We start from the raw sequence: 14235 nt of genomic DNA, 5'->3' as shown, positions 1-14235 counted from the left end.
GCGCCGCTCCGACCGCCTGCTGCTCCTCCCCGGCACCTGACGGCCACGGCACCCAGGGGTCTGCGGGAAGGGACCTCGGAGGCTGCTCTGGCAGCTGGACCTTCCCACACCAGCAAGATGCTGAGGAGCACCCCTGAGGACAGCGTCTCGCTGTCACCAGTCATACTGACCTGCTTCCTTTGGAGGCGTGCAGTTCAGAAGCATGCGTGCACACTGGGAGTGGCTGGTGGGCCTAACACCTGTGTTACACTCTAACGCGCGTGTACTTAAGAGGTAAAATTTTGATAAGATCTTCTACAGCGCAATGAGATAACCATGGATTTGGGTGGCTGCAAACTACCTGCTCAGATGGCCATTTTTCAACAGATCCCTGTGCCATCCTCCCCCTCCTCAGTCCACAGTGACCAGGAACATCCATCCTACAAACTGAGGTCATCTTTGCAAATAAGTTTTTTTTTTTATATCTTAAATACTAAGCAGTCTTTTCCTCAAATTCTAACAGGATGTAATTGTCAATTTTTGTCCTTGCCTCCAGGCTTTTCTCCTCTGAGAAAATATGGAGGAGGAATAAGTGGGAAGGGGAGAAGCACTGAACTGGTTCAAAATCTCATGAAGGTTGCAGTAACTGCAGAAAACGAAATGTTCCACCATACAACACATGGCTTCTTCTCAGTATCTTCCTCTGGAAGAACCAATTTGCATTGAATTCCAATGTGGTTTAGGGCAGTGGAAGATTCCAGCACATGTTTAGAAATGACTGAGGACAATACCATAAATATCTGCTGGTATCAATTAAATCCATCTTTGATTTTGCCCAAGAACTTCAAACAGGAATCAGCACCCAACATGTAAGATGTTTTGTGAGCTGAGAGCAGCCTGTGTCATCAGCTGTGGATGACATACACCCCTTCCTGACTGACCTACTTGCTACTGAACTTAGAACTTTTTTAGTGTAACACCCCATCTAAACTACAGCACTGCACATAAAGGGGCAAAAGAATACTTGCATTTTAGTTTTACTTCAAGTTCTGCAGACATTCCTTTTACTTATTTTTTTAGATTAACATTAGAAATATCTAAATCAATCACTTTCTGAAGTGACATGGTTAAGATCTTTAAAAACAGGCACTCTGATGGGGAATTTCAAGGTGTCTGCTACCACTTAGAAGCCTACATCCTATTGAAAGTCACTTCTGAAAGCAAATTTTGGGTGTCTAAGTCATTTGCTTTCCAGTAATAAATGTGCTGCTAAGAGCAGGTACTGTGTACTGCTACAATCTTTACAGTAATTAACACAAAGGTAGCAAGTACATAATACTTGTGATACTGAAGCTGAAGGCACTGGAGCAAAAAAGTCTATAATGGGTCCTCCTTGGAACAAGCAAACAAGAAAAAAAAATCCTAGGCTGAAAGCACTTAGGTCCAAACCCTAACCTCTTTAGAGAATATGAGTATGATTTCATATGTGTGTGTTTACGCATTTAAATCTGGCATGACTTAAAGAAACTGAATCCTTCTGTTAGCATCAAGATAATCCACTTTTCTGGAAGGAGAGATAAAAGGGAGTTGGCAGTTGTAAGTGCTCTGATATCCAATTTCTTTAAGAGACTGGAAGTCAGACTGATAGATTTGCAGCTGGCTCCAGCCCATAGGCCTGTACAACAACTTTGGCCTTTGTTAGGAAAAGAAAAGGCTTGGAGATGTTTGGAGAAGTGCTGTGGCACTAGGAGGAATGGCTGCTTCATAGTAAGGATGGGACTGCCATCTGTGAGGGGCTCTGGGCAACGTTAGGATGAGAACTAAGTTCCTGTGCCTACCAGTGACACCTCGTCCCACGAGCATCCCTTTGAATGCCCAAACACTACTGCTCTGTGTGCAGACATGAGGTGGGTATGGCAGAAAAAGGTCAATGCTGCTCATGTTGCTAGGTACCCTCACGTTCAGAAGAGATGACTCAAAGACTGTTGTTTCCTCTGTGTATCCTACATCAAGGCCAGCCTTGGTGCCCTTGAGTAGAGGGCAGCAGCCCACACAAGGGTTGCTCCTAAGTTACTTGTATAAGCTTTAGGTTTCAAAGGGAAGAATGCCACCAGGAGTGCATTCTTGTTATTCAGAGACCTGAATTTGTACCACTAGTGAACGCAGGAGCTCTGCTTCTCTTCCTGTCACAACAGCAGCCAGTGTGCCAAAGTGAATTTAAAGGAAGAACACATTTCCCTGCAAAACGGGGGGAGAAAAAGATGACAAAAAGGAGACTTCAAAGGGCCACACCCTCCTGATGGCTTTCCTAAGCTGGTGCTTCTACTGAGAGCACACATGCACTCGAGTGGCACAGCAAGGACTATGCTGCTAGCGCCGGCTGGATCCGAGCTCTTCGGGACTGCTCAGTAATGCTGTTTGCTTTTAAGAAACTTTTATGTGAATGACCACAGAAGCTCCTGGCTATGCAGCACTCTGTATTGATTTTATGATGTGCCAGTTTACAGGCATTTCATGTAATGCAGACAAGAGGCATTTCACTGTCTGCAGGGTTAGGCGCCCAGACCTTTCCCTCCACTAACTTAGGCTTCTCCTGCTTAAATTGCAGGAGAAATCCTTTTAGTAGGAGCAAGACTGTTACCGTTTCCTGGCAAGCTGCTGAATGTGAATAGGTCACTTGATCTTGCACCTCCTGAAGTTGATGGTGAAAACATACTTGCTTTCAGTGACTGTAATATCATGCTTTTAGTGAGTGCATTGCTATTTCCTTTCTCAATACTTTCAAAGTCTCCATCACAGTAGTCCTTTGCCTTAAACAGCGGAAGCAATGAATAGGTCTCCCATAGTGCTGCCAACATCTTCCCAGCCATGCGGCTGAAATTCTAGATGGTGCCAGAGCCTGTGAAAGCTGGCAGCTTTGGCCTATGTGGTCCTGCTTCTGGCTAGGAACCCACAGCACTTTTGTCTGTCATCGTTCTGAGAGCTCACTTTGGAGCAATTCACATTTTTCTTTCATTTAAAGAAGTAGTTATAAATAAGGGAACATTATTTAGCTCCTGGAAGAAAAAAAGGGGACGCAACACCATCAGATTTTTCTGCAGCAAATCTGCCCTCTCCTTATTCCTTTAGCTGGCTTCAGAGGAAACAGAGGGTGCGTTTTTTTTGCAAAATGCTTCTCCTGTTTAATCCCTGCTGAGTTAGTTGTGGAGTCAAGTGCCAGATCAAAAGGAGGCCCCAGCAAGTGAAAGTTGCAGGAAAGTCTCCAGCTGCCAGGGTCTCTTCCAGGGACAGCTGTAGGCTAATGGATAAGCTTTAAACAGGGCACTTAGGGCAGAAGTGACAATAGAACGGGCTCCAGGGTGAACAAAGGAAACTTTTTAAAAGGATGCAAGGACAGTGAGAGCTGACAGCAGAGCCTGTCCACTGAGCTGTCTCTGCCTCAGACTGAAATGCCAAGCAGCCGTGGGCACACAGAGAACTGGCGCTGCCGCGGGCAGAGGATCCTGCTCTGCTGGCAGGATGTGCTGCTTGTCGAAGGACCAGAGTGTGGATAGGTGTGTGGGGCTGCTCACTTGTCACTCAGTTAAAACAACCTTCTGGGATTATTAGAAACATTTTTTTCAGGTCAGTTCTAACAGCAGCAGCTTTCATTTGAGTGGGGAGAAAGAAGGGGAGAATGGCAAACAGTACATCAATCCTTTGTTAATCTAAAAAATGTCTGATGCCTGTGTACGTCACACTGGACAACTCGTGCCCTGAAAAGATTTTTTTTTGTTGGAAAAATTTGTTTCAAAGACTTCTTACAGGAAGCTACAGTGCTGTCTCTACAATCTCTCATCTGGTAAAGCACATCCAGGTCTCCTACCTGTTTCACGAGCACTCTCACAGTTCCAGCACACACTGCCTGTGGAGGGGTCTGCGTCACTTTATTTTACCTGCCCACCAGCCAGCCCATCTCCGAACACCCTCCAGTGCATGCACAGCAGATCAGCCCTGGAAGAAGAAGGGAACCTACCCGCAGGGTGACCTGGTATCACGAGGCTGTTGGTAGGTAACGCTGGTGGAGGTGGCAGCGTGGGTGGGGTGGCGAACATGGCCGGATGGTGCTGGTGTTGGGTCTGCGATCTGAGAGAGAAGTGCGAGGTAGCAAGATTAGAGATGGAGAGGGGCAGAGCCGGGCCGGAGGAATGGTGCGGAGGAATCTGGGGAGAGAGGGGAAGGTGTTTCGGGAGGCTGATGCTTGTTGCACTGCTAGCACTGCTGCTCCGGCTGCAGAGAGAAAAAGATGGGGGAAGGGGGGGAGAGAGACAGAGAGAGAGAGAGTGTGTTACAAGACTGAAACAGTACAAGAAATACCCTACCAGAAACAACACCCCTATGTAACACTCACATCCCCAAGCTTATGGTTTTGTTTTTCTTATGGTAGAGGAGACAGTAATGAATCGTAAAGAACTTCTCCAACAGGGCAGGACAGGGCTTGGGCTCTCTGGAGTGACGTTTCCTCTGGTTCTTGAGCAAGTCACAACTCTCAGAGCTATCTAGGAGATACCGATGAAGGCCATAGAGGCAGCTGGATTTTGCACCTGATGACACTGCAGTGGCCATGTGCATCATCATACGACACAATTACCCTAATTCCTTTTTTTGGTGCAGAGAGTTGTGTAGTGTGAGTGACTTTGGGACCAGGTTGTATCTGCTGCATGTGCGGTGTAGTTATATTCACACAAGTATGCAAATACATGTCATGTTCATAAATTATTCTCATAATAATTCTGTATTTTATTTTTTTTCTCATAATAATTCTGTATTTTGAATATTTTTCTATTATTATTATTCCACTGCAAGTGATATAAGTTTTGTAGGGTGAAAGGCAGTATCGTTGCAGTTGTTATTTAGCATAATTTCCACAGTACCAATATTTGTTGCAATCTAAACCTCTGAGATATCTTGAATGGTTTGAAATATTATCAATCATTTATACTAAGGTGGCATTTACAGGGTAAAACCATAAGAGAGCTTTAGTATGCAGGATACTGTGAAACACACAGTAATGGCAGCTCTCTGTATTCATGTTTTGATCCTTATGCAGCCAAATATTATGTTTAAAATCTGTCTTCTCATCTTGTTTAACTAGCCTAGTTCTGGTTCAGGAGGCAAGGCGTGTTTTCTGTACCAGCAGAAAGACTACACAGGTTGGCTGACTAAACTCTTCTCTCTAGAAACTCTTTTTCTGTATCATTTTCATCCATCCTACTTCCTGGATGGAGGCAATTTCCACAGTGAAGCTAAGCCTCCTGCTACATCTGACCATGTCAGATTGAAGCTGATTTCTCAGCACACAGGGAGTCGTGTTCTAAGGGACACGGCGTTTTCTGATATAGATATCCCTCTTCTGATGCTGGTGAACCAACAACTGTGATAACCATGAACACAAGTTCTACTTCAATGGAAGTCTTTCAGAATATGAAAGAAGGGAATTACTCAAACTCCAGTCACCTTAAATTTCTAAGGCAAGAGCTGGCCAACTCAGACAAGACAGTGCTAAACTCCACTAGAAACTAGACCTAAACCAACTCACCCCACAGTTACACATGCCTTTCTCCCAGAAAGGGAGCATTTATCACCATGTTTCAAACGCAGCTATCCACCACTGCTGGAAATTCCAGCAAGTGGAGTCAGCACAGGAAGTCCAATAACCAAAACACGAAGCATCTTATCCAGATAGTAAGAGTGCTCTTGTCTCACCCCCAGCAATTTCTATCCTTCTTGAAACAAGCTTTGTCCTGGCAGTAGCACAAAGATGACACGAGTGTCCCTTTCCCATACCTGATATTATTGAGTCCGTTGTGGGCCACCTGGTGATGGTAATTGAGAGGTGGAGGGATGTGACTCGGAGGCTGGGTCCGAAGCTCAGGTATTAACTGAGGCTGCGACTGCGGCCGAGGTTGAGGTTGTGACTGTGGCCGAGGCTGCGGCTGAGGCGTAAGCCTTGGTGGTGCTGGTGCTGAAATCACTGGCTCCTTCTTCAACAGTGGGCTTGCTCTGGCGCTTGACGTGGGCGCTGAGGAAGTAGAAGTCACAACAGCAGCTACCGGCTGGGGGCTGGGGATAGGCAGGGCGAAGGGCACGTCGGTGCTCAGTTCCCGGCTCCGCTCTAGCCCAGACACCTTTGGGACATTGGCTGCTTTCGCTTCTGGCTTGTCATTCAAGGTGGGACCTTATGGAGCAATGAGAAAAAGAGCAAAGCGCATGTTGAAAGGTCTGTGTTTGTTTCTCTGCTTGGTAGAACATATGCCTGAGAAAACACACGTCACGTTTCAGCTCGTGGGAGCATCGTGGGAGCGCTGCTGCTACAAGATGGATGTGTGTTTGTGGGTCTGTCCTTGACTGCCCAGTCTGTAGTACTTATTAGCACGTGTGTAAGAGACTTAGCTGTCATTAAAAGAATGCATACTACAAAGAACATAGAGCTCTGTGACTTCTTACGGAGTCCCAAGGTTACGTACAGTAGGAGTGAGAACGCATCTCAAGTTACTGCTACAGTATTTCCTGCTCAATGCAAGTCTTAAGGCTGATCATGAACTCATGAACACAAGCTTGATCACTAGGACATTTCATTTTCTCAATGCTCCTTCAAGGTAATCTCCATTGCATGTAGGCTCAACTCCAGCTACAACACACAGTGACCCAATCACTAACTGTTAATGACAACCCTACCTGGCTTCCAGGGAAGAGGCTACCTGGGATCTTCAGGTAGTGGAGGATGGGACAGTTCTGCAGCGAAGCTGTGACTTTGCTGTTCCTGGCCACACACTTGTGTGGATGAACAGAACAGAGAAGGCTGGAGAAATCCAGTCAGAAGTGCAGTGAGCACCCAAGTGTAGTCCTGCTCACCCTAAGGATTGCACACACCTGTAGGCATGGCATGTCAAAATCGTCAGGAATGCTTTGACCTTGCAAAATCCACCTCTGGTGAGAATTCCATATGGAACTACTCCTTCTGTGATGCCAAATGCTTCCTTTTTTCAAAATTAAGCTAAACAAAGCAGCCCAAAGGGGTTAAAAGGCTGGGAAAGAAAATGGGAAAAGGGAGGAAAGTGGAGATATTTCAGATCAAGCAGCATCCAAAAGGTCAAAGACAACTGAAAGGACCAACATGAACATGATTCAGCTGCCACTGTAACTCCCTTTTTGACATAATCTGTGAATCCTTGAGCACACACATACCCACAATTACAAGAAAAGCTGTTCATAGGTTGCATGAACTAATGTTGTCCGAGTGTTTCACATGCACACACCCCACCGTGCACGCACGGCCCTTCTAACTGACTTTTAGGATACGTGCTTTTATTATCCACCAGAATATGCTGGGGGATGTTTGTGTTTAGCTGGCTTGCAGGAATCCAAGAGATGCTACCTACACTCATTAACATGCTTCAACACCCTCACGAACAAATTCCACCTTTGTAATTTTCCCGTCTCATCAAAGGACTGAGCCAGTTCCTGATGTAGGAGGTGTGGAAATAACACACAACACACACTGTGAGCTAATTCTGGCCACGCAGACGCTCTAACCAGGCGTTCGTGAACGCAGCCGATGCAAGGCCAGAGTCCTCACTGCTGCAGCTTTGATGACTTAAGCACCACCATGGCAGCATGAGATGAGAGGAGGACAGTGATGAAGCGGAGCCTGTAGCACCCCAGCTCACTTTCTGCACAGAAAATGCTCATGTTGTGATGGCACCTCCCTTCCTTGAGGAGCACTCTGCTTGCACTCTCACCATCGCACCATCTCCTGCGTCAATCAATCAATCAATCAATCAATCACTACATACACATGAATTCAGAATGTGAAAAGAGAATGAATGAAACACATGAACTATATTTATCAGCTGAAGATGTCTGATGACTTGTGGCCTCAAACCCACAAATAACAGGAACAGAAGCCCTTCCAAACACCAGTGCTTTGGCTGGCAGCAAGTATGGTCAACCTGGCACTTTCCAGCACCTTATAGATCTTTGCAGGTTTGACACAATGTCTGGAGGTCCTAAGTCATCCCCTACAACCAACATAAGGCCAACTCTCATTTCAGTGAATTTCTTTTCAAATATGAGTTCCTGCATCACAGGTACCATGGTTTTGAGATGCAACTAGACTCAGTTCCATTGTTATTTAGAGTGACAAAGAATTTATTTCTAAAATCATATTCTCTTAGCTCTAGTGTATCATTGTTTTTTATAACACCACCTATGTTTGTAAATTTCCCTCATATTTTATTACTAACAATTGAAAAATTGTTAGTGACTAGTCAAGCCAGGGCTCCCCACACCATGCATTCTGGAGGAAGTGTATTCACAGCTGTAGATCTCACTGTTGTTCAGGAGCTACCCACTAAAAGCAATTGGGTTTCATTCCTGACCATGGGTTTCCTGAGAGCTTATTAGCTCTTTCCATCCAACAGGCCTCCTCCTACAGAGTTAAACTTCGTATCGTGTAATTATAGGCAATGTAGACTAATGGTGTATATTCAAAACACACTGGCACCACAAAAGTTAGTTGAGTAAAAAGTCAATTAGATCCAAAACAAATCAATGAAGTCCTGCATTAAAAGCAGCTGTTTGACCAGTTTTATGTACAACTATTGATTCCCTGTGGTTTCAGCATTAGTTCTCATTTGTAATTTTCTCAAAGTGAAAGCTCATGCTCCCTTGCTGACTGAACTGACCAGCCAGTCTGGTCAAATTAGTTAGTACTAGGGATACATGACTAACTAATTTCTGCTGCCAACTTGTATCTCTCAGGTTGCACTACTGAAATGTTTTCATGTTTCATTCTCTCCAACAATGAAAATACTAATTTTAATGATTTTAATGACAGATGTTGCCCATTCTGATTGGGATCTCAAGCTCTGTACTTTCTCTGTAGACTGCTCAAATGTCCCTCCTAAGGGAACTGCATTCTTGTATGCCCAAGTTCCTTCCAATCAACCAGGCTGGCTGCTGGTCACATGTGGAAATATCCCAAGAAAAGAAACTGAATATTCTGTTTTGTGCAAGCTGGATCAGGTTTTATAGAGATCCCTTCAGAAATTTCTGTACTTCAGCTCCTAATCTGGCCCTTCTGAGCAGACAGACCCATGGAGCTGAGCACAACTGCCCTGACAAAAAGGCACAGACCCACCAGACCACACCACAATGTTCTAGAGGCAAAAATGTGTTTATTTTTACCAAGTCCTAGAGTAATTTTCATGCTTAATGATAACAGGCTGAGCCAATTTGCCTAAGACTTGACAGTCAGCTCCAATAATTCAACCTTAATTAAACCTGAACGCATGTCAGTTCAGCTCGTCCCTTCACAGGCAATCTGACATTTGCAATGATTCATGTTTCAGCCATGCTATGGGAAGGCTGGATCACATCTGCCATTCTCCACCATGCAGAGCACTACCCCTTTTCAGCATGCCAACTTTGTTTATTTTCTAACCAAACACTTTGGACCTCTCCCATTGAGAGGTTTTCTTAAGCGAACAGACAGTGAAACATGCCTTGATCTCATGGGGATGAACGATGACTAAGTGCGAGAGACAGGGAAGAAAGGGGTGAAACTGCTCTAACAAGAAAAATAACAACAACCTGGGATTAGTAATTCTTGCCTCCTTGATTGACTAATTTGTCATATGGAGTGTTGCAAAACTTCAACCTCCCTGTGTCCTGGGCTACATCCCATTCCAATTTAACCTGGTAAAGATGAAAACTTCTGACAACTTTTAAAAGCACAGAGAGCTTTTGCTACTGCTGCTGTGAATCTCTAGAAACAAGAGCCGAACTTTAAGGGAAACCCCAAAGACAACTACAGTTGAATTTGCTGCAAAAAGCGTGTTTGAGAAGGAGTTACCTGAACCTGAAAGACCATCAGCATGGATCCAATATGAAACTTCAGTGAATTCAAAATCTGTGACTGGAATCAACATGCACTGCCCATCCCCAGGGCTGCACAGGGTGACATGCTTGCCAGTGTGTAACTACACAGCGTTGCAGGCTAAATACAATACAGAGAGTCCCAGACACAAATTAAACCTTTCTGTTACAGGAATTTGCTTTCAAGCTGATTAAGAGTAGCTCAAGTGCAAGGGATTAAACATGTAAAGGCTGCTTTGAGAACTCCAATAAGTAGTTACTGTGTTATACAAACAGTACTTAGGGCAACAGCAGTTCCAGCCCTGCCTCTTGCTCTTTGCAAGCTGCTGGTTGCTGCTGAAAGGGGACTGTCAACACACGTACAAAGTGATTGGAAATAATCTAATCTTGCTTGCACGCCTTTCCTTTGTCTCTTGAAAAAAAGAAAAGTGGAGTCATTCAGCCGTCTTTCTGCAGTCTCCCTCTTTGTATTTAAACAGCAAGGGTGATGGGGTGATGTGAGAAAGAAATTCCTCTCCTACATCCATCAATGACATCTTTACCAATGGCAATTTCCCAAGAAACACAACCACCACCATCTGCAACCTATCTATCCACCCTGTACACATCCTTGAAAACAGACATAAGCCAGGCTGGCTATGCTGAACCCTGCTCCATATTATAATTCCAGCAAGGAACGCTGCAAAAGCATCAGGGCAGGATTTACAGGGACATGTGGCAAGAAGCTGAGTATTTCAGAGTTTGCTGATGAGTCCCAGTGATAAGTTTTGAACCATCAGCATGGAGAATGAGTACAGAAGAGCATGATTTTACAGCAGTAGGCCAGAACAAAGAAATAACTAAAGGAGAGTATTCAATGAACTTCAGCAAATGTGGGTGTTTTGGGGGGGATTTTTTTTAAATAAATTGAGCTTTTAAAGTGCTGCATAATGTATTGTGGATATGCAACATATGTAAGCACAAAACAGAATAAAGCATTTTGCATTGGCAATGATATTGCTGACACTGGTAGAGTGGTTACAAGTGAAAATCAATATTTAAGTGCTAATTCTTTATCCTCAGCTGGCTTTTGCTTTTATATGGATGGCTTTTTCATTATGCTTTAGGAAGGCAGCACTATTTAAGGGATTCCACGATTAGCTTGGTCTGCAAAGGTAAGGCAAGCAGAGCTACAACACAGAAGCTATACAACATATGGGGCACCAAGTTCTTCTACCCATTTTAATGCAAATCAGATTAAGATAAGGAATAAAGACTTGTGATTTGCATATAAAACCACTGTCTGGAAGGCTCCATGGTATGTAACTGTGAACCATTTTTAACATTATTGTGAAGAAAAGGACAAATCTCTATCATGACAGTGATGCACTGCACGTTGGGTCGTGTCAAAAAATGTCCTTCCGTGACATGGGTTCTTCAGAACACCATAGGTCTCTGGTTGATTGTCCACAAATAATTGCAGTGTTTCTCAGAGGGGAAGGTAAGCCAGGTCTAAGCACAAACCCTCATGCCTGGCTTTGAACCCGCGCTGCCCAGCGCAGCCGCCTGCCTGCCTGCGGGAGCCGGTCTTTGTTCCCGGCAGCTCCCCCAGCCCGTCCCCCGCGACCCAGCGCAGCTTCCAGCGAGAACCTCCTTCCACAACCCGGTCTGGATTCGGCCCCTATCACTCAGTTCATTTGTACAGAGCTGTCTGTCAAGTCAAATCGTCTCGCCGCAATCTGAAACACCCTCCCAACAGCTGCCACTATCAATTACTCTCCCAGACAGCCCTGACTATCAGGAAGAGAACTGGAGCGAGCACTTGCCAGTTTTAATAAACTGTGTTGCCCAAGTCATTTAACCTGCTAGATTGCTGTACGCTGGGGCTGTAACAAGCCTTCAGCTTTTCAACCTAGAAGAAAGCAACAGTGGCAAAAAGCTGTCAGCTTGGTCCTCAGAATTAACTTCCAAGGGTGTCTTCCCCCCGCTCCTTTCTGAAGTGCTCAAGTTTAAAAGTAAAATATCTTCAAGTCATTTTCATAATGTCATGACAAGGAAAGCACCTCACATTTTAACACAAAGCTAGTGACTCCCGAGAGTGAAGGGCTGCCATGCTCCACGATGTTCACGTTAGGAGCACACCTGAGCAGAGAGCACTCCTCTCTGCTCCGACACCCGCGTGGCCACGTCCCGTGGGCACTCCCCAGCACCAGCTCTGTCTGTGTATCGGGTACCACCACCCCAGCGATGCTGACACAGCCAAGGGCTTCAGGATGCCCTGGCCATCTCCAGGGCTCTGCACCCACCACTCCAGCCCAGTTCCTTACACTCTCAGTACACTTACAGTTCCTCACCCCATTGAAAACTCGAGCATGGCAAATTTACATTTACTCTGGTACTTTCAGGACCAGTAGGAGAGAATTCCCAAAGAAACATTTATTTTAAACTAAAGCACTTCCACCCAGATCAGTGTTTTCAGTTTGTGGCTCACGTATATACCAAGATGCCCATGAATGTTAATCAAAAAGAAAAGGTCTATTATCATCAGGACTAATTTGCCATATAAGAATCTGCACTCCCACTAGAAAGCTTATTGGACTCTGCAAATCAAACAGAAGATCCAAACCCACTACGCTAAATGTTCTCCTTAGCCAGCTATGTAGATAAGAGCCTTTGTTGTGAAAGCTTGCAGCACAGAAGGATTTCACCCCCTTCCCTAGAAACTGAGAGTAACAGCATTAAGACCTACGGACTTGATGCTGATTTGCTGCTTTATGGTTCTTTAATGGGATGTTTTATTCCTAGAGATTTGGGAGCTTTCCATGCTCTATCCAGGCATGTTAGCTGTAAGCATGCATGACGACACTCCAAAGCTGCAGGAGCTGAATGAAAATGGGTGCCAAACACAAGGATTGGGGCCAGAGCATAAAGAAGAAGGATCACCATTCAAATCCCCCCAAAGTCAGTCACACTGCATTTTCCTAGCAACGCTGCTTCTGGCAACATTTCAATGCAAAGCTGGAACTGGATTTGCAGCTAAAGCACCTACTGTGGATGCTGGCGTTGTAATGAGATTGAAAGTTTCATACAGGTTTTTAATCTAGGGCTATAATGGTGGATCAAACGCTGCAGGGTTAAATCTCTTCAGCGCTGCTCCTGAGCAGATGCTGGATGCCTAAAAACCAGTGACGCAGCAGCCACGCTATTGCCCTGGCCACAAAACGTTACTAAAGCTTCTTATAGTTACTTATAAAGGTGGTTTTGTCTTCTTCTGTTTTGTTTTTTTAAAGTGTGATGGCATACTGTACACCTCATCTGAGCGACAGACAAGCAAAAAGGTAAATAAGCTATTAGAAAGACACTAACATGAGAGCCAGCAAGCACAAATACTCAACTCCAGATGTAAGCTTTTAAACAGACAAAACTGCTATATACCAAGGAATCTTATGATTTTAATTAGCCAAAAAGGGCAAATAATAAACCATCAACTACTACATTACAGGAGAAAATGTACTATTGCTGTTTGAAACCCATATCGATTCCCATCTAGCCTGCGAGTGAGTTATTAATCACTCCAATTAAATCATGAACACAGGTCTTTATGCTGAAATTGAACCCCCACCAATAGATCAATAACTCAAACCTCCAAGAGCAATTACTGCTCGGCATAATAGAGCAGCTTGTTAGGGAGAGCTCCGTGTAGACCACAATTCTCTCTGTCATGTCTTTCACAGGCAGTGCAAACAAACTGGGGAAAAAAAAGATTTTATAACTACTATTTTCAAAATAAACAGACATCTGCTTAGAGTTACCTAATCTCTCTCACATCACAGAGACAGATCTGCCAAGGTCACATTGGAGACATGATTACATTTTTTCACAATTTGTTATTCTAGCAAAGCCCTGATAAGATTGAACTATTGAAGTTCACACTCTGGTTTAATTTCAAGAGGTTAAATGCCAAATCCTTTTCTTATTGCTACAAGGAAGGGATCTGCCAGGCTGCATAATACCCTGTGTGGGCTAAGACAACAATTTTGTTTCATCTGCACAGTCTTATGAAGGTTTTGACTTTTTTTTTTTTTAAATGACATCAGAGAACTCCAAACTCCCAAAGAATCATTTAAAGAAAAATGAGAGAGTGAGACTGTTCCAGAGGAGTGCGAATGACCTTTCAGACCTTCCAGCCCGGACAAGTTAAGCCAACGGCTGGCTGAGAAAGCACATTCACTAACCAAAACCAGAAAAGGCAAGAAAGAACATTCTCAAACACCAGATCATCTCTGCTGGGAACAGATGATTACCCTGACCAGCCAAGCGTACCCAGGGTCACAGAAACTCCTTCTCTGCCTTGGAATA

The 14235-nt window shown here is 44.5% G+C and overlaps 1 protein-coding gene across 1 annotated transcript in view; it reads right to left on the bottom strand.

Annotated features, from left to right (window-relative positions):
- Positions 1-3994: 3994 nt before the first annotated feature.
- LOC104522127 (fibrosin-1-like protein) overlaps positions 3995-14235 on the bottom strand; it is a gene marked incomplete at its 3' end in the record, with an annotated part of 75871 nt that continues 65630 nt past the window's right edge. The window contains exons 3-4 of the mRNA XM_029084088.1: positions 5806-6196; positions 3995-4248 (exon numbers count right to left, since the gene is read on the bottom strand). Coding sequence (XP_028939921.1) covers positions 3995-4248; positions 5806-6196 — 645 coding nt within the window. The remainder of the gene's footprint in view (positions 4249-5805; positions 6197-14235) is intronic.

The sequence above is a fragment of the Antrostomus carolinensis genome, unplaced genomic scaffold (assembly GCF_000700745.2).
Source record: "Antrostomus carolinensis isolate BGI_N321 unplaced genomic scaffold, ASM70074v2 scaffold14530, whole genome shotgun sequence".
Taxonomy (NCBI): Eukaryota; Metazoa; Chordata; class Aves; order Caprimulgiformes; family Caprimulgidae; genus Antrostomus; species Antrostomus carolinensis.
The sequence above is the reverse complement of the archived record's forward strand: the minus strand, read 5'-3'. Positions and strand labels throughout refer to the sequence as shown.